Below are 27,088 nucleotides of genomic sequence, written 5' to 3' on the forward strand. Positions count from 1 at the left end.
TCTTGCCATATCAGCATTTTCATGCTCTAAGGGAAGAGTCAAATGGGTAGGCAACATATATATACTCTCCTCAACAAGGTAATATTGCATACTTCAAAGTGAAGAGGTATATTGAGCCTCACTTACTTTTTATGATAAAATATTATATCTACTCTCTCACATACTTTCTATAAAATATAATAGTAAATGTAAAAGATAAAAATAAATAATATAATAATGATTTGTAGACTTGCATTGCCTAGTCCCTGGGAGTGAGGGACCAACTCTTCTCATGAGGTAAATAGGTAGGCAACATGCCACCTAAATTGTATAGTACAATTTTGCGTATTTCATCTGCATACTTCTTAGAGATTGTTACGAGGATATTATTTTTATCCCTTTTTATAATATTGTGGATAGGGGATTCGTCTTTGTGGTTTTATGTTTATTTAGCACTCATTATGCATCAACTTTTAATGTAATTAAGTAAATAAATAAAAACCCCAATAACACATTTTTTAATATTAAAATTCGACCTTTTTTTTTAAATTTAAAATAACGAAAGTGAAAGGAGATGAGAACGAAAGAGAAGAATTCATGAACTTTTTAAATTTATTTATTTTGTATGTGCGAGAGTAGATAATATGAAAAACAGTGTTTGTCTTAGCTAAACCAGGCAAACAGAATCCAATTTATAAGTATTTGGGTTAGACTCTTGGCCCAACTCAAACAAAAACCCACTTACCTCTATTATTAGTATGTGTCTCTCATTGTTTTCCGTTTTCTTTTCTGGGCACAATCGCTCCGTTCCCTGACTGAAAGTGTTGACACTGATTAAAAAACAAAGCCAAAAAAGAAAAGGGAATTCACACACACATATGTCACGTTTATTTACAAGTAATGAGAATGAGAAGAAAGTGAATGATTTTCATTCATGATTTCTCCAGTATTTACTTACACATAAACAATCATTAAATACACGGATCCTACCTAAAAATCCTTAATCAAATACCCCAATGACTCAATTTCTTTACAGAGCGTTTTATCATAACTCAAAAGGAGGTTTTAACCATGCCAACTAAGACAGGCAACAGTCCCTCCATCTTCTAGATTTCATCTACCATATTCATTCAACACTTGACTTCATTTAATTTTCTATATTCACCAAAATCTGCATCCTCAGCCCCTCCATTTAATATTATCTTAGTTTTCTGTTGCACCAACCGCTCTAAATCCAGCTACCTTCAAGTTCAATTCTAACTTTCAAACCTACCGAATACAAAACGAATTTCTACATATATATATATTAAATGAGGGGAGCTTTGAATGGAAACTGCCTACGATATCTATAATGAGCGGGACGCAATTGCACCCAGAACATTCTCAGATCCTTTTCATGACAGTTCCAAATCAAATTAAAGAAACCAGTCAATGGACCTATATTTGGTGGTAGTGGAGATACCGTGACGTTATTTCGACTCAATCACTTGCAATATGTTTTAACTTTCGGATATGACAATACAATTTTTCAACATGGCAATGCGTAATACTGCATCCTCGTTACATGTAATGCCGGACTAAGATTGAAAATTTTATATTACACGTTTTTACAATCTTTAGTTTGGCTACAAAATAGGACTGAAACCAACAAGACATGACAAGAGCAAAAGATCAATGGTTCAAGAATTTTAACGAACAAAATATTGAATAAACCATATCTGTTTTCAATATACACATTGAACGGAATGACCTTTACAAGACCAGAAGTTGTTCTCCATTTCTGCTTACTCAAAAAATACTTCACAGAAATAGGCACCCAAACCACAATTAAGAGAGCAAAACGCCAACACCATGTTTTTTTTTCTCTTCTTCCCCCACCCCAAAAAAAAAAAAAAAACTCTGGATCTATCTTACTATTATAATTACGGAGGGACCCTTGAGTTCGAAGTCCCCAATAGTATTTGCAAACACGGTTAGTTAAGAAAACCTCAGCTAAAAATACACCTCCATCTTCACACGGGTGCTGGACGTGGAGAAGCTCCACTAGAACACTGCTTCTAGATATTGGTTGTGATGCGTCTTGTTGAACTCTAATACGCTACCATATGTGCGATCGGCGATCCCAACAAACAGAGCTTCAGTGTCGGGGCTAAAGGATATCCCGGCAATCTCACCAAACAGATCAATCTCTTGTCCCTTGATGTACCCGGACTGGGTATCCATGATGTGAACAAAGTCTGCTGGCTCAGCCATGGCCATGAACCGGCCATCGGAGCTGAACTTAATGGCTCTTATTGCTCCCATCCTTCCCTTCAACACAGTGAGGGACTCTGAGAGGTTCCTTATGTCCCATAACCTACAAGTAGTGTCTTGATTCCCAGTAGCCAAAATTTGTCCGTTCGGGTGCCATGCAGAGGAAAAGGAATAGTCTAAGTGTCCTTTGAGGTTTCCAATGGCCTATGTCGAGTAGGTAATAATAGATCAGAACACTTCATGTGGTTTGGATAAAACCAAATAAATCGGCAGCAAAAAAATAATGCGACTTACTTTTCCAGACTGGGCATCAGCAATCAAGCAGTCTGCACTATCACCAAGAACTGCAACCAGCTTACCGTCTGGACTAACAGATGTGTTCTGCCAAGAACCATAACGAAATAAGCAAACATGAGGAATATAGAAAAGACAGATTGGCACCATAAATAACGGTTTTTGTAGAGGGTACTTACATTTACAGACCAATCAAAGGAGAATTGATTTAGGCAAGCAAAATTTTGGACATCAAAAACTCTAACTTGAGCATCGTTGTTTGCAGCCATTACCCTCATTGACCCACTACACAGAAAAAGTTCATTTATACTCCTTCCAAGTCAAACAACCTATATTGTTTATGGCAGAGGACTTACGTAGGGCTTTGGAAAATGTCCACTGCATTTGTGATGGCATTGTCATCTGTTGTTACTTTTGAGCAGAAAGCAACTCCAGGTTGATTGATGTGCTGCCCAACATAAAAGAAAAATATCAACATTGGGAGAAAAGTGCTACGACAGATTCAGTACACAAACGAGCATTTTATTTGAACATTTCCATACACATTTATCTGAACATTTCCATACCTTACAGATGAGCTCGCCTTGGAAGCCCCCAACAACCAATAAGTTTTCCTTAACAGCCATAGTGCTTATCTGCACTCTAGAGAGTGGCTGAGCCAACAACCCAGGTCGTTTCTGAAAGAAAATACCAACTTAAATCAGACATTTTTTTTAGTCCGGATTTCAGCAATGAAACCTGATTTAAAAAACCAAATGTTTCATACCTCAGTAGGCACAATTGGTTTTGATACATTGAGTACTTCTTTCCCTCTCCTGAGCAAAGAGGACCAGTGCATTACTGAAAAGTTCTGCATAAGGTATACATCGTGCTTTGATGTGGCCCATAACAAATTCCTCAGCTGCACAAGGAGAAAGAAACCAAGTAGACGGACATCTTAGTAACAACATTCCGCTATCCAAGAAAGCAAATAAGAATATTAAAACAACCCCATGTCTGTGTATGCCATATGACAAATATGAACTAACGGTATAAAAAGCTGTAGAAGTTACATAAAACAAGTGTCGGAGGTATCAGCTAATTACAAAGTACTTTTCTATTTTGTCTTCTCCCTAGAGTGTCTTTCAGAGATTATGCTTTATTTTATTCCTGGATTATAATTGTGCTATAATCTTTAACATTGTGTACAATTCTTTTCTACTCAAAATCTTGTTGCAACTGAGTACCTAATGAACTGAAGCCAAAGTATATAAGCCATTTTGTCTGAGTTGATACATAGGTACCCATAAAAACTAAAATCATTAATGTAGTGCTTATAGGTCAGTGGCCAATATATAAAAACCATGCATCATTTAGCATTTACTTTTCATAGACCGGAAGAACCCCAAACCCCATGGGAAAAAAAAAAACCAAAATTAAATATATACATATATCACTCCAGGCCGGTAAAAGTTTTTGTAAGTTGGAAGACAAAGTTAACTCTAAGGCCCTGAAGTGATGGGTAGTGACATGGAGACATCCCATGCATATGCACTTCTCCGGGTATGAGACAAAGGCATTTGAATAAATTTCCACTTAGGCAAGACTACAAACAGGTCACTGGGCAAATAAATTTTGGGATTAACATGACAACCACATCAGCCAAGGCAAGTGCATCCAACCATTAAGAAAGTACAGGTAAATGAAACACAATGATCACTCTTTGACCCTCACAGCGAAAGAAAAAACCAACAAAATATGGCAGAACAAATTATTATGACCAATCCAATGACATTCTTAATCACAAAGAGACAGACAGCATATATACTTGAAAAGTAGCAATGCAAACCACCATAACAAAATATACCAGCAGATAGTATGTAACCACATCAACATAAACTTTGGATGACAATAAATAAATGTCAAAGAAATGCAAATGTGATGACCCTGTATGATGAATGCCAAATTAAAGCAAATGTGAAGGCCCTGTATGTCTCTGACAACTCTAGAAAGAATTCAAAGTCTAAGAGAGCAAGGACTGTGTAAATCGGGCCCCGTAGGATCAGAAGTACTGCCACTACTTGCTACAGTGGCCTCTTAAATGCTCAGATATTTTCCTATCATACCATATAAACAACGTCGCGCCAGCAGCTCTAAGTTCCACCCTGCTTTAAAAGCTGAAATAAAAGAGAGCAATAGCAGGCCTAAATGCAAGAGATGGGTTAAAGTGAAATATTATTGTCAGCAGTCAACAGAAGCAATATATTTACCACCACAAATAAAAAATACAAGGATAACTAACTAACATTCAAAAATAACAATGACTACGCAATATGCAAAAGAAATGGCATGCGGAAAATCAAGGCACAAAATGCACATGAACCATTTACAAAAATATTTGAATTGTATGAGTAACCACTGTTAACTATGTAAGATACAAAAAGCGAGGGGATCCAATTCATCTTAAGTTTGAACATCAACCATAAAATGCAGTGCAGGTGACAGGTGCTCAACTGTTCACAACTAATCTTACACAAGTATACCTTAGTTAAGGGTTAGTTGTTGATAGAACTGACATTTTAGCTCCTATATCACCAAAAAGGTATAACAGCTACATACATCTTACTTTCAATTATAGCGGCTGCATAATGAGAAAATCTTTGACATCAGTAATGCAGAATACACAGCAGCGTGTATATGTGCACAGGTGGGTGTGTGTGTCTGGACATGCCTCATTATTTTGAAAAAGAAGGTTCATATCACTAGACGATATATCAGCATTAACACCAGGTTCCGTATCTCTGAGATACCAAATCGTACCATAGCCATTACGCATTCAAACCCCCCAAAATAGGCATTCAAGAATCTCTTTGTGGAACAGACAAAATAGTCAATAATGTACCTTTGAATCATGACAATTTAATTAATAAAAAAATTATACAAGCAGATCAAAGTATATAGAAAGTAGCCTTTATATGTCTGCTAAAAGGGATCTACTGAATACAACCCAGTTTGATGCCATTATTTGCGGCATTTAGCAGTTCAAAAACATTTTTGGCCTTAGGCCAGTGCACAGAATATATTGATCTGACACTCATCGAAATTAATCCTTCCATAAAAGGTGCAATTAATTTTCTGAAAGGATTCAACTGCAGAAAAATGCCCTCAGAACAAGGTTATCCTTATTACAAACTACTATAATTATAGGGGAAAAAAAGTAGACCAAGAAGGGGTGACCTAAATTATATAAAACTGATTTGGTCGAAATTGATTCTGTTTTTATTTAAGTTAAACAGCAATAAACTATCTTGACAATAAGATGTTCACCTGTTGCCTACAGTTTAAGCAGAACCTTAGTTTAGGTTCATGAAGTACGCCAATTACATCTCAGATGATACAAGATCTAAAATAGGGCCCAACAAAGACAGAACCATTATGAACTCCATACCTTCCAGTGAATGGTTGAGGCACAGAACCATAATCACAAATTAAGATATCCATCATAAAGGATAAAACATTTTTACAAGACCTGCAAAACTACCAAACTAATAATATGCATATAACTACATTAAAAAACAGCTATAAATGAAATCTTATATCCAGCAGCAAGGCACAAAATTCAAAAGGATATAAACTTTATACACACAGCATGCCTTCAATAAGTGACAAAAATAGCTAGGATATTATGATGAGCAATGCCCTTGAATAATCGAATGAATGCATGCAAATATGAATATCAATAGTAGTTTTAAGAACTTAATGTATCCAAATGATTGCTAAATGAATATGAAGATGAAAAATATGCAAATGTTGCACCATTACACATGGATGAAGTTTTGAAAAAATAAAAACAGGGAAGTAAAGGTTTATATGAACTCAACATCAAAATATTCCTATGTCTTCAAATAAAGTCATAAACCAATTTTCTTTGAAAACATTTGAAATAGTATATAGAAGAAAGCACAAAATCTCTACCTGGAAATGGACAATTGTAGACTTGACAATCCTTGTATTGTAGTGAAAGTCATAGAAGGTCTTCCCCATCTCTACTTGCAAGCACTCCTGTCAAAATAGTATGTTCAGCAACGAGAAGATTCACAAAACTTACAACAAAAACAAAATTGATCTAGCCGCTATAATGGGTAAAATAATTTCGCTTCACAAAGGACCGACATCAAAACATATGTAAAGATCAAGCCTTGAAGACCAACAAGGCATTTCTAAACCCGAAAAATACAGAACACAGAAGCAGAGGCCTACAAAAAGAGTGAAGAGTACAAAGTAGAAACCTTTTCGAGGTCTTGACGAGGGCGAGAGAGGCTCTCGTAATTCTTGTACTGCTTCAATCGTGTCTCACGATACTTATCTCTGGTGAAGTTAAGCCTCTCCCATGGAATTCCCTGTATGTCTTTCCCGTTTCTAGCTTCCATAGCTGAAGTATCAGTCTTCACCTTGCTCTGCTGCAAATTCACCAAATATCACTCCTTTGGTTGTTTAAATGGTATAGAATTACCAAATTCAACAGGAAAAAAACAGAGCTCAATTACCTCATCAAAGTCGTCCTCAAAGTCTGAGTCGGCATCTTGGCTCCCACGGAGCTGGTTCTCAGCAAAAGCGTCGTTGTCTTCGAACTCAGCGACGTCGAAGTAGTCATCGACGACATACTCCAGCTCGTCGTTCTGAAACTGCGCCATCAACCTTCACACAACACACAGAACCCAGAACCTCACACCATTAATTTTTCAGCTTTTAATTTCTCAATTTCAAATTGAACTTTCAGAATTACAAATTAAAACACCAATCCGATAACCAATGAACAATGGCTGTGTATATAGATCAATTTATACAGCACGAAGCTAAAAAATGAAAACAAAACCAAAGTAAATACCTTGAATTCGGGGAGAAATCAGTTGGACTGGTGAGAAAAACAGTGTGTGTAGAGTTTTCCCAAGAAACAAACAGAAAAAGTAAGCGTTTTTGTTGGCGTGTGAGAGAGAATGAGAGGAATCTAAAATATTGAAAAAGTGAAAAGAGGAGGAATCTGGAGCGAGGTTTGACAAAAGTGCGAGGAACGCTCCAACCATGACGCTCTACTTATAGTCTTATCAGAAGAGAGAGAGAGAGAAACAGTAGGACCCGGAAGAGTAAGCTGGAAGGTGCCGGCGAGCAAGTAAATTGCCACAATGCCATTGTATATTTTTTAAAAGATTTTATTTTTTATTTTAAAAATGTTTGTTACCATTCTATTTCCCTATTTTAAATTATGATTTGATATGCTCCCACTGGGAGAATATAAAAAAAAATTTATAAAAAAAAAAATCTTTTTAAGAAAACTGCATGGTCTATTTTCCACCAACTGCAACAGGAGGTCGGCTACGGTTTGGCTGCGCTGTCGCGCGACGACTTCCCTGCCACAGAGACTGACAGCTGTCAGGCAGTCACTTCGACAGTTAACCCTACCGCCATTAAAAATACAACTGGGTCCCTGCCCTGCCACTAATGCAAATCCAAAATGAGATGGAGCCCACCGGAAACAACCTACGGAGTCCACGTGGTAAGCTCACAGCGCGAGCGTCACAGCCTTGGCAGACCCAGCTACCACCACGTGGCACTCGCAGCTGACGGGTCCCACTTACCTCTCTTTCCGCTACGCATACGTTAAACTTCGCTAACGACGTTAAAGAAGAAACGGGGTCGTTTTGTTGTCCTGGTCTGGTTAGTTGAAGGGTTCGTACACCGCTTTCTTTTTGTTAAAAGGTCGGTGTGGTCAGGGTCCCACTGCCACTACAGTCACGCGGGCCCACCATGGAGATTTTGGTTTGGATGAGGTTGTCGGCAATCTCTTATCACTAACCACTAATCAGTATGGTTTGCTTAATATTGCTTCCAAAATCAATGGGTCGTTTTTAACCTTTTTGGTCTCAGGTACAACTCATTTCCCCTGACCACCCCTTTTATCATATTTAGTTCCGAATTTTAAAAGTCATTGAGATTTTTTATTTATTTTATGTTTTTTCATTCTTTGTAAGTTTTTATTTACTTTTTACTCTTTAATTTGGTGGAGAGAATCATATTATATATCACGATAAAGTGAGACGTAATGATACAAATTCAATCAAACGATAATCCACATTAAATTTAAATTCTTTTTAATTAAGTATAGTACAAAAGACAGTCCCATTATATGTAGTGACATATCTAGAAATATTGTTCAAGGGTTGACGTATAAACAATGGCGGACTCAGGATTCCTGAGTTAAGGGGTCACAGTGTAAACGTGTAACAAAATTTTAGGAAAAAAATAACATTAAAAAGCAAAAAGATAGTACTTTCATTCAAATCTCCAAAAATTAAGATATGAGTATGACACTTATTTGGCAATTAAAATAGATTTTTTCTATTTAAACCTCATACTTCTCTAAGTTCACCCCAATACTTAAATCATTAAGTTGTAAGTTTTATTATTGTGTAAAATGACAAAAGAAGTCATCAAACTTAATACTTAATCCTAGTACATCTATACACACACTCCACACACCCCACACACCCCACAACTCTTCAAATTAAGTTTAAAAAAATACAAACTCTTCTACATCCTATGCCAGACTACTACAAAGAGACCTTGTTTTCTACAAAGAGAAAGGGCAGGGGGGGTCCTAATCAAGAAGTCCAAGTCAATTTGGGTTTGATTGTTTGATTCAGTAGAGAAGGAACGAATGTCAGTGTAGGCAGCCATCACAGCAGGGAGGGAAGATCCTAATTACGGATGTCAATATTTGCAAGAACAGAAAGGCCTACATACATACCCTGTTTTGGATGCCGCTGTTTTTGTGAACAGCCCACGAACACTCTCCTCCTTTTCCATTGCTTGACTGATATTCATGGAATTCTCTAAACCTGTAGCTTTCACTCATCCCATTGCATTGCATCACATTATTTGCTTTGGCTTTCTGTCACTGATGGCAGTTGCAATGTCATTGGGGAAGAGGTTTCCGAGCACCAAGCCATGCAAGATGGTTGTTATGAAAAGAGCAATGACTGTGATTGTGGCAATGAGAGAGAGTGTAACAGCCAGAGCTTTTGTTACCACATTTGTGACTTCATTTGAGTACCTGATGGTTACACTGGCAGCACCAGTCATTGGAAAAGTATATACCCACCATGCCATAGAAAACCTATAGAACCAAATCTAACTGAATGTCAGAAAAAAAATATTCCTATACAAAACTACAAACGGTAGATTCAGTTCAGAGAAATGAAAGTGATATCGTACTTAAATCCTCGGAAAAAGTTAACCCGGACTACCTGTGCAATCAGGAAAAACGTTAAAAGAACAATTAGCGATAACACCAAGCCAGTTCTTAAGTAGTAATGCAACTTAGTTCAGGTTATACTTGCCAGTGAGAGATAAAAGAACAAGGCAATGAAGTAAGCAATCCGTGAACTGTAATCAAAGGAGCCTTGGATTTTTGCCCATGCCATGGAAGCTACACTTGGTGCTGCAACAAACAGAAAGAATACAGGATGGAGGTCCTTTGGGATTACTGTCTCATTAGTTGGAAGTCGCTGATAGAGCGTTACGAATAAAACTATGTAGTGCGCCAAACCAACAGCAAAAAAGAACAGTGGTCCTTCTTTGTGGGGTTTAAATAGAAAATATCTTTTATTTCTTATTTTTTAGCTTTGGGTGTATTTAAGGGTAGTTTGGGAAGATAATGGGGTTTACTTAGAAATTGTGAAAATTTAAATTAAAAGTTGGGGTGAACTTAGAACATGGGGTGAACTAAGAGAAGTGTGAGGTTTAAATAGAAAATCTCATTAAAATAATGTATTTATTAATTTTTATTGTACTAACATAATAGTTAAATATATCGCTAAGGTAAAAGGTTAAAAGTATTTTATTAATAAAAATTTGGGCATACTTCTTTTAAAGACCTACAAGTTATTAATAAAACTTTGGGCCATACTTCTTTATCATTATACATGGCCCAAACTTTTTAAAAAACCTACAAGTTAGTGAAACGGTGAGTTTTAACTAAAATGAGGAATAAGCTGGGGCAACTTCCACGACATCATCTTCTTCACTGCCCCTGCAACCCAAAAAAAAATCCAAGTCAAGGCAAGCCCACATTGGACTTTCATTGAGCACCTTAGAATACCTCCAGCTCACAAGCCTTGCCAGGGCAACAGGCCCCCTGCCAGCCCAAATCCAACTCCAGCGCAGTCAAATGAGCCCGGGCAAACTCTGGGTCCCATCAGCCTGGGCAAGCCCACGGGCAGATTTTGCTTGGGCTTCAGACCAAAAGCGTTGACGTTAGCGAGCGAAAAAAAATCCAAAAAAATTGAAAAAAAATTGAAAAAAAAAAATTTCAAATTTTTTTTAAAAAAAGTACCAAAAAATTATGGATGTTTTCCTTATAAATACATAACAATTTTATTCACTTTCCACACCAAATCCTCATACAAACTCTTCTCCTTCCAATATTTGTAAATTGCAATCATTTTTTTTCCTTGCATTTGTAAATTTTTTATATTTTCTTTTATATTTATATTTTTCTTGCATAATTATTTTATTTCTTGCATTTCTAAATTGTTTATATTTTGTTGCATAATTTTTTTTTCTTGCCCTTGCCCTTGCCTTTTGGGGTGGAACTAAAAAAGGCAAGGCTACCACTATTCACGTGAATAGTGGTACCCTTGCCTTGCCTTTTGGGGTGGAGGTGCTCTTACATGCACACAAGGGGTCGCTAAGATGATGGCCAATGGGTTGCTAAGATGATGGCCAAGGGGTCGCTGGTGGAGTCCATGGCTAGATTCTGACATTCCAAGGCGTTTTTTTTTATAATCCCAATGTGAATTCGCCACTGTGTATAGAGCATTTTGAATTGTGTTTGTATTTGTATTTGTGTATGTCACTCGATTAATTAGCTCCATTTTCAGTCATGTAATGAGATTAGCTGCATATTATATACATATAGTTATTCTCTCATCCGAATGTCCGCACGTTGTTATTGTGCAGATGTTATTATAAACAAGGAAGAAAGTAGGAAGAAGTAATATAAAATACATGCGGACATTAATTACCAACACAACCCATTGGATATTAGCGGAGTCTAGATTAAAAGCACACCAAGAGGCTCTCTCTCAAACTTCAAGAATACATAGATAGAAAAAGGTAAAATCATAGGTAACAGATTAATATCAAACAATTCAGCAATGTAATTCTTCTGAGCCAAAAAGAATTCCAACAATTCCTGTCCAAAATAAGAAAGCAACTTTTTACCCGTAAGGCTATTGAGCAAGAAAAGAGTAACATTTTTATAAGTGCATGCGTGTGGGCATGATATAGATCAATTTTGTGTGATAGATGTATAATCAAATATAATTTGTCATTTATCAACACCTGCCCCTTGTTCTAGGTTTCTTCACTTCAATTGCACCTATTGACCAACATTGCGACATTATTTACTCAATTCTCTATTTTTAACAATCATGTTCTTTGTAACATATAATCCATAATAATATTATCAGATCAAAACAAAATCCAATTAAGTCTACACAGCAGACCAATAAGTTGAAATAAAAAAAGTAACTCAAATTTGAAGGACAACCTGCATATATATATATATATATATACATATATATATGTCCTAGTAGAGAGGGCATCTGGTGAGGTAGAACATATGTATAGGCGATTAAAAAAAGAAACTTATACTACCCGAGCATGCATGGAGGATTTTTAATATTATTTGAATATAAAACGGAAAATTGATTAGAAATGTCTTGTGTTTCACCCAAACATAGACACTCTGATTTTTTTTTATTTTAAAAAAATTGTTTTTCCTCTATTTTTGTTTATTGATAAGAGTAGCTTGGAGCATTATTTAATACTATTAGGTCATTACCCGAGTCTATATTGTCCTCTTTTGAGTTTTTACTTTTCTAGAGTTATTACATGTATAAAGAGTTTAGCATTTTCACGTTTAGTACTTGTATTGTACACGAACATATGTATTTTTCATGTTTAATACACTTATTTTTTTACAAAATTTTCAATAATACACACAAAATTCATGTATTATCCCTCAAAATATTGATAACTTAATAAACCTACACACTTTGTACTTGCATTCCAATCAACTTCTGGTTTGATTCCCAAGGAGATAGGAAACTTGAAATTTGTTGTATATCTAGTGTTGTCCAACAACAATTTAAGTGGTGTCATCCCTCCAAATATTGGTAACTTAATAAAGCTAAACACTTTGTACTTGAATAACAATAAACTTCCTAGTTTGATTCCCAATGAGATAGGGAACTTGAAATCTCTTGTAAATATATCGTTGTCCTATAACAATTTAAGTGGTCACATCCCTCCAAATATTGGTAACTTAATAAAGCTAAACACTTTGTACTTGAATAACAATCAACTTTTTGGTTTGATTCCCAAGGAGATTGGGAACTTGAAATCTCTTGTAGATCAAGAGTTGGGCTACAACAATTTAAGTGGTCTCATTCCTCCAAATTTTGGTAACTTAATAAACCTAAACACTTTGTACTTCAATTCTAATCAACTTTCTATTTTGATTCCAAAGGAGATAGGGAATTTGAAATCTCTTGAAGATCTAGAGTTTTCCTACAATAATTTAAATGGTTTCATCCCTCCAAATATTGGTAACTTAATAAAGCTAAACACTTTCTGGTTTGATTCCCAAAAAGATATAAAACTTAGAATCTCTTGTAGATCTAGAATTGGGCGAGAATCAACTCAATAGTTCAATTCTAGCCTCATTTGCTAACTTGAGCAACTTGGAGATCTTATTCCTAGGCGATAACCAACTTCCCGATTCCATTCCCCAAGAGTTAGAGAATCTCAAGAATTTGATTGAACTTGCGTTGGATACAAACCAATTGTCTGGTTTATTTTTTTATTTAATTTAATTTTTGGTCGGAAGTGGATTTCATTAAAAACTCACAAAAGGATATAACAATACACCAAAAAGTGAGACCCAACCAACTGAGCTGAACAAAAAAGTGAAAAGGCTAAAGGCCCAAATAAAATGCAAAAGAACCAGCAACAAGTTAAAAGCCCATAAGGCATTAAGCCCACAAAAACCAATTGTCTGGTTATTTGCCCCAAATATTTGTACTTGTCAGTACAAACAAACTATTTGATTGGTCCAATCCCCAAAAGCTTGAAAAATTGCACGGGCTTAATGAGAGTCCGTCTTGACCGAAACCAATTGACGGGTAATATATATGAAGATTTCGGTCTTTATCTGAATCTTGATTTTATGAATATATGCCACAACAACTTGTATGGAGAAATCTCACACAACTGGGGACAATGCCCAAAGCTAAAAACCATACTAATGGCAGGAAACAACCTTTCTGGTAGCATACCACTTGAGATAGGCAACACAACCCAAATTCATATGCTGGACCTTTCGTCAAATCATTTAGTGGTTGAGATAGATGTGAAGATTGCCATTAACGACATCGTCTCTAGCAATGAGGCTTTTGGGGTTGTTGGGGGGATTATCCCCATATGTTATCTAGAAATTTTGATTCTCTTTCTTTTGTCTTTGTTCCCAGATTGTGTAATATGGGGGCTGATAGACTTGCTAAGTTTGCTTTAAGTAGGTTGTCCATAGATGCTTGGCTTGAAGAGGGTTCTCCATGGCTCAATGTGTTTCTTCAAGCTGACGCTAATATTCTAGAGTTGTCATGAGTTTTTGTTTGTAGCCTTTATGGAGCATGTGTCACTCTTTTTCCTTCGTCCCATGTTTTTTTCCCACTGGATTTTCCTGGACAAGATTTTAATGAGGCCACATTTGTTCGCTCGAGTTTGTAACATTTCATAATTTTAATGAAAATTTACTACTTCCTCTATAAAAAAGATGACATTTTTTGGTATTTTGAATGCTTCACTATTTTCTGTCTTTTACTTTACATATATACATATATAATATCAATTTAAACTTCAATGTAAAAAATTTAAAATCTAAGGCTAAGGCAACATTCACTTCTAAAGAAAAATTCGAAATATTAAGAAGTGGAATTTCACATGTTCCAATGTTATTTTGAGAAACCTAAAAGTTATCCAAATGTTTTTTTGAAAATATTAATATATATTAAAAAGAAAAACAATTGGGCTACCCGGAGACAAATGTACCTGGGAACTTGAAATGCCAATTTCGGATCTTCTAGACCAACACATCTCTCTTTTGAACATAGCGTTTGCATCCTTGAATCCCAGTCCGCAGTGTCGTCCAACAATGAAGAAAGTTTCTCAGCTCCTGTCATCAACTCAGAGGCTGCATTTGTCAAAGCCATAATTACATATGACTACATGTGGTGAATTGCTTGCTCTTGATGGTTTCACTGCCTGTCAGGACATATGCTGCTTTTCATTCGAGTCTGCCTTGTTCTAATTCTTCTTAGATGTTTAGATTATTGTAATATATTTCATGCCCACGTCTGTCTTTTGGCTTACGCTTTAATAAGGGTTATCGGTATTTAGAAATGTTTTTCGTAATGTATGTATGTTTTGCCACCTAAAAGAATATGAATAAGATGCTATTAGCCCAACCCTGTCGAGCATTCAGTTAAAACTTCACTCGCAGTGCTCTGTTTTAATGTAAAGAATAGTGATTCCTCAACAATTAAAAAATAAAAATAGTGAACGTACACTCAAAATACAACAAACTCATAACTTAAAGCATTCAGTTAAAACTGGGAACAGCTTTGGACTTGAAGATGACCAGCCAAACAAATGGAATAGGGAGTTGGAATAAATTGTACACTGGGAACATACAAGCAAGAACATTTTGCCGGATTCTAAATGAGGCATGTGTTTTAGTCTCTGGAACTTGGACTCAACTAATTGGGTCGCCACTGCAGTAACATATGGATAGCTAGCTTTGGCATCAAGAAGCAGGGGAAGTCTTCTCTCTTGTTGTGACGATAATACGTTGGCATGAATGTCAATCCACAACCTCGTCTAACAAGTTTCTCAGCATGGGTTTTTATTACAGGTGCTATGTTTTAAAAGTTCTTATTTTAATCCTCAAACGTTCAAATCAATCAGTAGGTCCTTTATATTTTAGTCTCACATCAATTTGGTCTTTGTTGTCACATTCCAACAAACTTTATTAAAATTGGTCACATATCATCACCTGACCAACTTATTACATCAAAATATAGCTCAATTTCGTCCTAGAACTCAAATTTTTGCTCAACAAAATCATCTGCTTTCCATTCAAGGTTTCATATTTACGTTTCATCAAGGAGAGTACACAACTTTGTTGAGCAACATATGTATTTTTTTTTTCCTTTGTTCTTCAGGGTTTCAATTTCTTCATCCAAACAGAGGGTTAAGGATCACATTGATTGATTGGAAAGTTTGAGAATTTAAATGAGGACTTTTGAAAAATTCAAGGACCATTCATGACCAAAACCCTTCTCAGTATCTTTCTATTCGGAGAGGCTGCATTTGTTGAAGCTTGTTACCTATGATATACCATATGACATAGTGAAGCATTCAGGTGGGACATTGTTATAAAAAATAATAGTTTTCCTCTTTCCGTAAAGCCAAATACAAAATATTTATATTATAAATAACATATAAACAAATTGAAAAGCTTTGAAGGTATAATGAAATTGAAGAAAACAAAATAATAGGGAAATAAAAGGAAAATAAATAATAAGTAAGAAGGTGAGTTTGGTACGGTGAAGACGATGTCCTAAAGCCTTTGTAGCCTCCCTACGTGCAAGTACTAACGGTCTACAAGACTCCAAGATACGATCCCTTGTACACAAACTCAAGATCAGCTATGAGCACGTTTATAGACAGATATAGGTATCCAAGTCACATAACCATTGCCCAAAATAATAATAATATAAAGTAGAGAATATATGTAAAAATAGAAAAGAAGAGAATCAGAATGTGATATATGATATTCTAATAGTGTACTGTGTGTATCAAATGTGAAGGAGGAGTGGCCTTTTATAGGCATCCAAAACATGTAACCTTCACCAACCATAAAAGTTCACCAACCAAAAAATTAAGGTATTCACCAACCAGAAATAAAACATGAATATTAAATATTTATAACGCCTACAATAAATAAAATAAACCAACCAAAATAATTAATTAAATAAAACGGTTAAATTTTTAAATCCTTTTAAAATTCCAACACTTTTGAACCCCTATGCCACGCAAATAGTAACTTCTCACTTTCCATCAATTTAATTTCAGTAATTCTAATATGTTTTTCTCCCAAAAACATCAAAGTCGAGGAACCCCTTGATTAGAGAAAAGTCTATGAGAAAGTTGTGCATGCTAAAAAAAAAAAAATCGAATTAGTTTTCCTGTCATGTGCATTGAGTTGATTGGCTCATTTAATAAGAAATCTTGTTCTTGACTCATGGGGTGTAATAATAGATAGGAGAAAACGGCATTCAAGTATCAACCTCATTTCACTAAAGTTCAGCAAGAACATGCAAACTTTCCAATTCTATCATTACAGATAACAGACAAAGACTTTGACTGAAGATATATAGAGATAACCGTGTGCTGATTTCCTATATTTCAATGTGTCAAGGTTCTAATATTTTTTAGTTAGAGAAATTTACAATCCAAATAAGAAAAAATAAAAATGTACAAAGCTAAAAAAAAAAAACAAAAAAAAAAAAACACGCCGCAGATAGAGCAACAACCTCAACCCCGGCTATTGAAATCCCTCTTGAATTTGTACCTAATTTTCATTTTGCTCTATAATTATTTTATTTTGAAATTAAGGATACAAAATTTCGTCATTTTATGACTAAGTAGAACTTGAAAACATTCCAAGCCATGTTAACACCAGATCTATGCATAATATTACTCTAATATACCCACACACAAAAACGTTATTATTCTCTCTATTTTTGTTATAAGTTTTTTTATTTATTTTATTTTTCAGTTTTTAATTATTTATAAGATACAAATTGACCAATTTGCCCTCAAAGTGCCCACATGGTATCTTTTAACTGTAAAATAGTTGGAATGTAAGGAAATTTAGCACTAGAGGGTAGATTGACTAAAAAAAATGTTTGTAACCTGAATTTTCTCAAATGAAAAAACAATGGGTAAAATGAAAGTTATGTAAAAGTTCAAGGAGAATAACTGAATTTTTTTTTAAAAAAAAAATAAATAAATCTGAAGAAATAGGTTTCATTCAACTACAAAGCAAGCAAGCAAATAAATTACTGATGTATTTTGTGTTGATAAATAAAAAAATTAAGTTGACTATTAATTTGAGGTGTAAGAATCAGTTCTTACACAACTTAATCAAGAGCACAAGCAACAGGCTCTCATACAAATTAAGTTGACTTTGGCACAAGGAATAATCAAAGGCTTCACATAGCCTTTTATTGAACATCAATGGCAGGAATCAACGGGAATTGGGGATGAATTAAAAAAATTAAGTTGACAATTAATTATCGGTAGTCGGAGGAGCACAATAATCAAATGAATTTATCCAATAAACGACAAAACAAGCCATCAATGACCCTCTCACTTCTAGGGGTGGGCATCAAAACTGGAATACCAAAACCATCCCGAAACCATGCCAATCTTGTGCCGTTCCCGTTTGGTGTTTAAACGGGATGATACCGTGTCATCCCGTTACTGTTTGACACGACATCGGTTGCATATTTGTGATCCTGGTTGGTGTCATACCGTACCGAACAGTAAATTAGTTTTATTAATCCTAATTTAATTTGGCTTCATTTGTTTTCTAAAAGCCTATGTGAGATTTCTGTTCTTGCTTTGTAATTTGACATGTCTTGAACTTGAACTCTTGATTGATTGTTTGTTTTGTTTGTATTAGGCTTCATTTGTTGTAAAAGTCTATATGAGATTTGATTTCCATTTGACTTGAAGTTTGTATGAGATTTTCATTTCTTGGTTGGTCTTGAATTAAGACTCTTGAATCTTGATTGAGGGTTTAATATATGTCTCTCTTGAATCTTGGTTGGTCTTGAATTAAGACCCTTGTTCTAGGTTTCTTCACTTCAATTGCACCTATTGACCAACATTGCGACATTATTTACTCAATTCTCTATTTTTAACAATCATGTTCTTTGTAACATATAATCCATAATAATATTATTAGATCAAAACAAAATCCAATTAAGTCTACACAGCAGACCAATAAGTTGAAATAAAAAAAGTAACTCAAATTTGAAGGACAACCTGCATATATATATATATATATATATATATATATATATATACATCATTGAGGATCCTCAAATAATTTTATTTGAGGGACGCCCTTTAGGGTACCCTACAGTTTTTTTTCCAATGATCCAAACCATCTATTTTTTAGGTCTTCATTCATAGATCATCCTTACAAAAAATTAGACAAATCGGAAACCGTTTCGACATCTAATTGGGTCCTACAAAATCAATGAACACGGTGCTTCAAGAAAGTACTAAAATTTTCAATAACTCAATTGAATGGTCAAATGATATCGGATTCAAATGATTTTTTGTAGAGATGATCTTTGAATGTGTATCTACAAAATAGACGGTTTGGATTAGTGAAATACAATCCGGAATGGGCCCTACAAAGGGTGTCCCTCAAATAAGCTTATTTGAGGATCCCTCAATGGAAGCTCTCTGTATATATATGTCCTAGTAGAGAGGGCATCTGGTGAGGTAGAACATATGTATAGGAGATTAAAAAAAGAAACTTATACCACCCGAGCATGCATGGAGGATTTTTAATATTATTTGAATATAAAACGGAAAATTGATTAGAAATGTCTTGTGTTTCACCCAAACATAGACACTGTGATTTTTTATTTTTTATTTTTAAAATTGTTTTTCCTCTATTTTTGTTTATTGATAAGAATAGCTTGAAGCATTATTCAGTACTATTAGGTCATTACACTACAAGAAAAAAGGTCAATAATAACCAATTTCCTTGTGACTACATGAATAATGATCACAAATACAGTGAAGTTAATAACCAATAATACTACATGGTCAGTAAATTGATTGAGGCATGTTTTTTAATTTTTAATGACTAAATTTTCTGACCAATATTTAAATTAGTCATTGAAACAGCTTAACTTAGAAAGTTAGTGACCAACACAAATGCTAAAGTAGCCTTACTTGTGTTATTTAATACATCAGTGACCAATTAACGTTTTTTAAATTTAGATTTTTCTTTTTCAAAACACGCTCATCGCATAAAAAAGAAAAGAAAACGACGCGAGACCAGAGCGAGAGATCTGAGCGAGCGCGCGATCAGAGCGAGAGATTAGAGCGAGGTAGATTTTGTGTCCTTAAATCAGCTAGGTTTTCGTTTGGTACTCAGGCAGAGTTTGATTTTAGGTTCAATTTTGATTTTAGTTTTGATTTCTCTTTGAATTTCGATTTTGAGGTGTGATTCCAAAAAGCTTGATGCCCTAACTTCCTAATCTGTGTTGCAGATGTTTCGATTTTGAGAAACGACCTTGAGGCTAGTGAGATCGTATTCTCGAAATCATCTCGAAATCATACCAATTTTAGCTGTTTGTGGGCTGAGTTTGTTCCTTAAAATGAGTACTTAAGATCATCACTGTTAGTTTGATTCCTGTTGTACTATTGAGGGTTTGCATCCAATTACTATCAGAAGGGAGTTTCGATATTTAGTTGATGTTGATGCGTAATTATTGGAATATTCAAGATCAGGGTACTTTTTCCAATACAGGGGAACTACCAAAGGAAGAATCTAACAGTGTGTTCTCTGAAGACGAAATGGTTTATAAAGAGCCATCCATATATGATAAATTGTTAATGACGCTAGGGTCATCTAGTAAATCTGTTGCTGCTGCATATAAACAAAGGTAACACTCTTCTCAAAGTCCTGAATTCAATTTCAGTGTGTTAGTGTGTACTTACTGTATGTAATTAAAAGAAATTTTGTGGCCCCAGTATTAAGAGTACATAAGGCGGTGACTTTTGGTGCCCCAGTATTTATTGTTTTGGCTCTTGTATTCACTTATTAGCTGTGTCATGCTCCATTCAGCCAGATCTAAGCTTAGGATCTGAATTTTGGTTTATAAGGTTCCTACGCGCCTCTAGGAGTCAAGTACTCCTTTTGAGGGTGTACTCTAGGAATCAGCTACTCCATATGTTGTCGACTTCTTTACTTAGCAAAAGAAAAAGAGAAAAAAAAAAAAAAAAAAAAAAGAAGGCCCTGCCGTCCTCTGTAACTCATTAAGGAATTCATTTTTTGTTTTTTGTTTTTTTTATGCTTGTTTGATGAGGTATGTCAACACTTTGTGCTTAAGAAAAATATAAAGCTCAACCAAGTTGGATTCACAGCTGAGCTACATTTACGTTTAATTGATAGCAATGTAACTTTCTGGAGATATTATTTGGCAGTATAATTTATATGTATGCTCTTTTCTGAATGTCATTTATTTAAGAAATTTATTCAAGAAATTTACAAGTAACATGTTTTACTATCCACCATTGTGTTTATGCTCTTTTATTGTCAGGTTAACTTAATAAACAACATGTATAAGCGCAAGCCAGCTTGACCTTTTGTCTTGTCCTTGTTTGTTAGCTTTCTCTACACTGCATGTTATTTAATCCTTGTAATGTTTGTATGTAGGAGTTGATGATGAATTTCCTATGAAAGGAAAACCCACCTGAAATAGCTGGTATTGAGGAACAGAGTGAAGATACTGAAACTGAGGATGATCTGGAGACTCTGACTTGAATGACCAGGAGAGCTATGACTCGGGTGTACATGACCTGAGAACCAGTCGTCCATGTGCTGTTGAAGAACCTAGCCGCATTGACTTGTTTCAGCTCACTCGATTTAGCACAAAGAAAACAACATGGGTTGGCGAAGATGCCAAGAATGCTTTTGTAAGTCTTTATTGCTTTTGAGCTTTTTCAGATCCTTTGATCTTATTGTACATAAACATGATGTATATGTTATGTTAAATTGATGTCTGATGATGAAATATATGACTCAGTTCTTTCTAACGTTGTTGGTCCACCTATGTCGGGTTATATACATGGCTTAGGAGCAGGTTCGGAACCCAAAACATTTGAAGCCGGACAATACAGCCATGCAACAGTTGAGGAGGCTAAAAGGAGGGCAGATGAGGCAACTAAAAGGGCTAATGATGCAGAGAAACAATGTATGCTTCTAGCAAATGAGTTATTTGAAATGAAGGAGAATTCCGATGCACAAAAGTATCAGTTAGGAGGTTTATTGACAAGGCAGAATGAGACAGATGCACTAGTAAAAAGATTGCTGGAGCAGTTATCCTCGACTTCATCATCAATGAGGTTAGCTTATAACTCTCATCTTACTACAATACAATTTTTGCAAACTGCACCAATATACTAATTTCCTAATTTCCAGTTATCCTCTACATCATCAATGAGTTCCTAATTTCCAGTTACTTCAGACAAGTGACAGATAAATTTCAAGCAACTAATTAATTAGAGATGTGCTAGCTAGATCTTGAGTTTAATTATTCTTGCATTTAGTTAATTCCCTGTTGAGTGCATCCCAAGTAAGAACTGACATTATTCTTTGTTTGATGCAGGTTTGATGGATAAAGGGCAGAAGACAATCTACTAGTGATGAATCTTATGTTATTTGTTTTTGGGAATCATTTGACATTTAGGTTGAACTTAAATATGTAGCATTTTGTTTTTGAGACATCTTCTGAATTTGTTGGAAGAATGTTAGATATATGGATACCTTTTGAATCCAATGAATTATTTAATGCTATAAATTTTATCTACAGCACTGATTAAAAGAAATTAATTGTGATTTCATATTGTAATACAATAAATAAAGAACATGGAGAGGTAAACATAATTAATTACAATTTTTTTGAAATACATTAGTGACCAAGAGGTCACTATGTGGGCACGTGACCCAGCTTCAGTGACCAAAATGCATCCTTTGGGGACTAAATTTTAAGCCCTTTAGGCCATCTTTAGCCATGGGCTATATCCTAAATATAGCCCTAAATTAATGCAAAACTCATCTCCAACTATGGGTTAAATAAAATTTTACAAATTTATAAATAAACCCAATCCTAGACATGTATTTATAAAAAAACTCAAGCACTATTTAAACATAGAAACACACCCAAAATCAACCCCAAAGTCAACTTTTTGGGTGTGTTTATAAATGGATTTTGAGTGTGTGTAATGATGAGTTTTGGGTGTGTTTATAAAGTGTTTTGGGTGTTGGGTTTTTTTATAATTTCAACCTCCATTTTGGGTGTTTTAGTGAAACTCCATAAAATTTTATTAAATTTGGAGGGCACATTTGGCCCTTTAGCCTCCAACAGGCCAAATGTAGCATAGCTTTGGCCTAGGCTAAATTTATAGTGGTTCCCATCCATGTGCTTTTCAACAACCAATCATTAAAGCACTCTCCACTCCCTTTTTTAAAATAATAAAATATGAAGGATTATAAAATATAGCCCTGCATGGCTGGAGATGGAAAAATTTAGCCCTACACTATTCTTTAAAAAATTAATATTTTGAAGGGCTAAATTTTTAGCTCTGGACTACATTTAGCCCTATGACTGGAGATAGCCTTAGTGACCAAAGTTGTGGTCTCTAATAGCGTTTTTATTAATGACTAGACAGGGATAGCCACTGATTCTTTGTGTTGTAGTGACTGATAGTTGACATTGGCCACTAAATAGAATTTGTGACAAGCTTCGAGTGATGACCTTCATCTTGAGCTAGAAGACCTTGGAGGTGCCGGTGAATGTCGAAGGGATGAGCCGCGAGTCAAGCAGCTTGAGAATTCCATTGCAGATCGGTCTCTCGATCTTGGATTGTGGCGATGTGGTCGTCCTTGCTGTAGAGAGAGAGAGAGAGAGAGAGAGAGAGAGAGAACAAAAAAGGTATAATTGTCATTTCAGTAATTAATATAACCGCCAACAAATTTGGGCCTCCACTTTGGCCAAATCCAAAACAAAATTCAATTCCTAGTTATTAAAACCAAAACCAAAATACTATTTGTCTCAAATACTAATTAGTAAGGATAATTATATCTAATACCTATTTTTTCTAGATCATAACATAGTGAGAAACAATATTTCGAACAACAAAGAAAGTGTTCTCTCTATTTTTATTATAATTATTTTATTTTTTGTGCATATGTTTTTGTAATTTTATTTTTCAGTTTTTAATTATTTATAAGATATAAATTGACCAGTTTGCCCTCATAGTGCCCACATGGTATCTTTTAACTGTAAAATAGTTGGAATGTGAGGAAATTTAGCACTAGGGGGGGAGATTGACTAAAAAAAATGTTTGTATCCTGAATTTTCTCAAATAAAAAAATAATGGGCAAAAGGAAAGTTATGTACAAGTTCAGGGAAATTTCAAAACTTTAGCCTTTTTTTTTTTAACACTCCAAATAACCGTGTATTTTGTGTTGATAAATTAAAAAATTAAGTTGACTATTAATTATGGGTAGTGGCATCCGAGGAGCACAATAATCAAATGAATTTATCCAATAAACAACAAATCAAACCACCAATTACGCATGCCTATTCCTGTGTACAGTAAATCAAATCAATAAACGACAATTTCATCCTCATTTCCAACTTTCACTGAAAACTGAAAACAATTATAGAACAACTTATAAACAATTTTCAATTAATCTTTTATTTGAAAATTGAAAACAATTACGAAACAAGTTTCATATTTTTAATTTTTTACAAATTAAAATTGAAAGCTAAAATGGTTATCAAACGAGCCCTTAGGATGTCACAAATGTTAAATCAAAATTTTGAATAGTAAATTGGAGTAAAATGTATACAACTATCATTACTTTGAAGGGTTTAGGGTTTAAAACACATTCAAGATTTTAGGCTAATCACTTGTGGAATGCTCATGAAATCATGTCATATAAGCCACAAGTTAGCTCATAATAAATTCACCAGGGACTAAACCTGGATAAAAGTGCAGATTATGACACAAACAGTGCGTGAAAGTCAAAGCGCTTGAATCAAAATTTAGAATGTCACCAATGTTATCAAAATTTGAAAATATTTTTTATCACCATTTTAACACAAGGTGTATCCTAACCACTATTCTCAACACTTGATATGTATCTATGGGCATAACCATAGTTAACTCTTTGATTTGTATTTGTGGAACCAACTATAATTATACCCATAGACACATGTCAAGTGTTGAGAAATGTAATGATGATATACCTTTAGTTAAAGTGGTGAGTAAAAATACACTCATTAAAATTTAGGAAATGGGACTAACATGTATACAACTATCATTACTTTGAAACTTATTCTTCACGTGATGACTTAGGTCAGGAAGAAAGAATAAAAAGAAGGATGGAAATGAATGGCGTGGATGAAATTACATTGACGAGTTATTCCTCTTCAGATTTGTTGGGGACAGCTGGAGTGGATTAATTTTTCCAGTAAAGCAAAGCAAGAAGCATGTTTTGTTTGAATTGTTCTAGTCGTGACTCGTGACAGGACTACACCATTTCCTCTGTCTGGCTAGCACACTTCCAGGGTTAATCATGCTTTGAGAAAATGCAAAAGTTGCAATTCCAACTTTAGAAAAAAGGGACAGAGACTTCCAGTGTGAAAACCCCAAACCGTTGTTACTTAGAAATGTTTTTCCTTGTGAGAGGGGAAAAAAAAAACAATAATTTCATGGTCCAATGCGATGGTTTAACGTTTTGTATGTATAATGTGTTTTCGGTTCTAGCCACAGTGGAGGAAGTAAGTCAGTGGGAGTTTTCTTTGGCTTTGTGAGAGAGATGTGCAACTTTGTAAGTTTGGGTTCTTCAACCATAACTTTTCACTGATCTGTTTTTTATGTTTTGCCAAAGACTCTTCACTGTTCTTTACTCGTTACTCCTTGAAAGTCTTTTTTAGAATGTAGATATTTGTAAAGTCGCATAATTCTTTTGTTCTGAAATATATGTAGGGCCACAACGACCCAGGTGAAGTGACAGCCACTCCCAGGTCTCCTTGGCCTTCTGTCAAGCGCATACGACGATCCACCAATAACATCAATCAAGCTCTCACTTCTATCGATTTCATTCCATTCAGTTCCAACACAAAATTTCCAAAGAGACGAAGACTCTGACTGCAATCTTTCAATTAAGAAAATGAAAAAAACCCCAAAAGTCTTCCCAAACCGTCTTTCAATTAAGAAAATGAAAAAAAAAAATGGAAAGACCTTTCCAAGTCTTGAACTTTGAAGACTTGGATTTTATTGTGGAAAAGAGAATAGGCCACATAGTAAAATCATGAGACTTGGATTTTATGACATATCATTATGCTCTCTAGCAGATCTACACAAACAATATCTTATAATGTAACAATGAAATCTTTGACTTGTTATAAAGTATGCTCTCTAGCTTATTGCCTTCTCTTGTATGTTTAGCTTCTTTCATCATCAACATCACTAGGTGATTTGACACACCTCACCATTCTCAATTTTTCGCTCAACAAAATCATATGCTTTCCATTTAGGGTTTCACATTTAGGTTTTGTCAAGGAGAGTACACAGCCTTGTTGAGCAACATATGTATTTTTTTTTTTCCTTTGTTTTTCAGGGTTCCAATTTCTTCATCCAAACAGAGGGCTATGAATCACATTGATTTATTGGAAAGTTTGAGAATTCAAACGAGGACTTTTGAAAAATTCAAGGACCATTCATGACAAAAACCCTTCTTGGTATCTTTCTATTCGAAGAGGCTGCATTTGTTGAAGCTTGTTACCTATGATATACCATGCGACATAGTTTCAAGCATTCAAGTGGGACACTTCTGAACCCTTATGTCACGCAAATACTTTCCATAAATTTCATTTCAGTAATTCCAATATATTTTTCTCCCAAAGACATCAAAGTCGAGGAACCATTGATCAAAGAAAATTCTATGAGAAAGCAGTGCATACTAAAAAACAATCATAATTGAATTAGTTTTCCAGTCATGTGCATTGAGTTGAATAGCTCCTTTAATAAGTTATCTTGTCAATTCTTAGTTAAAATCGATGAACACGCTCATTTTAAGGCCTCTCAAACTCTCAGTAGCAGCCAAGTCAAGTGATAAAGACAACGAATATGTAGGTTTCTATTTAAACCCTGCAAATCTCCAAGTTCAACCAACAAAAATGTTTTGCACATTAATGTCTTAATTATTTATGGCATACAAAATTGTAGAAAACAAATTTAACCTCAATTACGTCGTCTTGGGCAGCCTCTGTATATGAAATTTTATTAATAGGATTATACTTGAATTTAAATGTGTTTAAAAAAAATTATTGTTGGGTGAGCATGAATATTTACATGGTTTAATTAAAATATCTACAAATATATGATAGAAATCGTTTTCTTGACTCATGGGTCGTAATAATAGGAAGGAGAAAACGGCATTCAAGTATCAACCTCATTTGACTAAAGTTCAGCGACAACATGCAAACTTTCTAATTTTAACATTATAGATAATAGACAAAGACTTTGACTGAAGATATGTATGCTTCTTTCCAATTTTTCAATGTGTCTGGGT

General features: G+C 34.8%; 2 protein-coding genes and 1 long non-coding RNA gene across 5 annotated transcripts; 2 read left to right on the forward strand and 1 right to left on the reverse strand.

Moving 5' to 3' along the window:
- Positions 1-1,665: 1,665 nt before the first annotated feature.
- Positions 1,666-7,647, reverse strand: LOC103333004 (putative WD repeat-containing protein C2A9.03). Of its 3 annotated transcripts, none has more exons than XM_008235801.3 (10): positions 7,394-7,647; positions 7,053-7,203; positions 6,795-6,962; positions 6,481-6,567; positions 3,293-3,427; positions 3,093-3,203; positions 2,883-2,974; positions 2,706-2,811; positions 2,527-2,613; positions 1,666-2,436 (listed from the first exon to the last, which is right to left on the reverse strand). In XM_008235801.3, the coding sequence occupies exons 2-10, from the start codon at positions 7,197-7,199 to the stop codon at positions 2,023-2,025; spliced, it is 1,347 nt and encodes a 448-aa protein (XP_008234023.2). In that variant the 5' UTR covers positions 7,200-7,203; positions 7,394-7,647; the 3' UTR covers positions 1,666-2,022. The 3 variants fall into 3 exon arrangements, with proteins under 3 accessions (XP_008234023.2, XP_008234022.2, XP_088901649.1); XM_008235800.3 differs by having other exon boundaries at positions 6,795-6,965; positions 7,394-7,644; XM_089045523.1 differs by lacking the exons at positions 6,795-6,962; positions 7,053-7,203; positions 7,394-7,647 and adding an exon at positions 4,632-4,682 and having other exon boundaries at positions 6,481-6,569.
- Positions 7,648-9,984: 2,337 nt separating this feature from the next.
- LOC148919506 (uncharacterized) lies at positions 9,985-26,097 on the forward strand. The gene is given in 4 exon segments (XM_089047212.1): positions 9,985-10,050; positions 12,665-13,197; positions 13,199-13,426; positions 25,974-26,097. Coding segments are annotated over 4 exon segments (951 nt in total).
- Positions 19,695-22,312, forward strand: LOC103333003 (uncharacterized). Its single transcript, XR_514191.2, has 5 exons — positions 19,695-19,826; positions 19,989-20,384; positions 21,158-21,417; positions 21,579-21,846; positions 22,110-22,312. It is a non-coding gene; the product is annotated as an uncharacterized LOC103333003 (long non-coding RNA).
- Positions 26,098-27,088: the final 991 nt, after the last annotated feature.

The sequence above is a fragment of the Prunus mume genome, linkage group LG2, assembly GCF_029339155.1.
Source record: "Prunus mume cultivar Tortuosa linkage group LG2, ASM2933915v1, whole genome shotgun sequence".
Classification (NCBI taxonomy): domain Eukaryota; kingdom Viridiplantae; phylum Streptophyta; class Magnoliopsida; order Rosales; family Rosaceae; genus Prunus; species Prunus mume.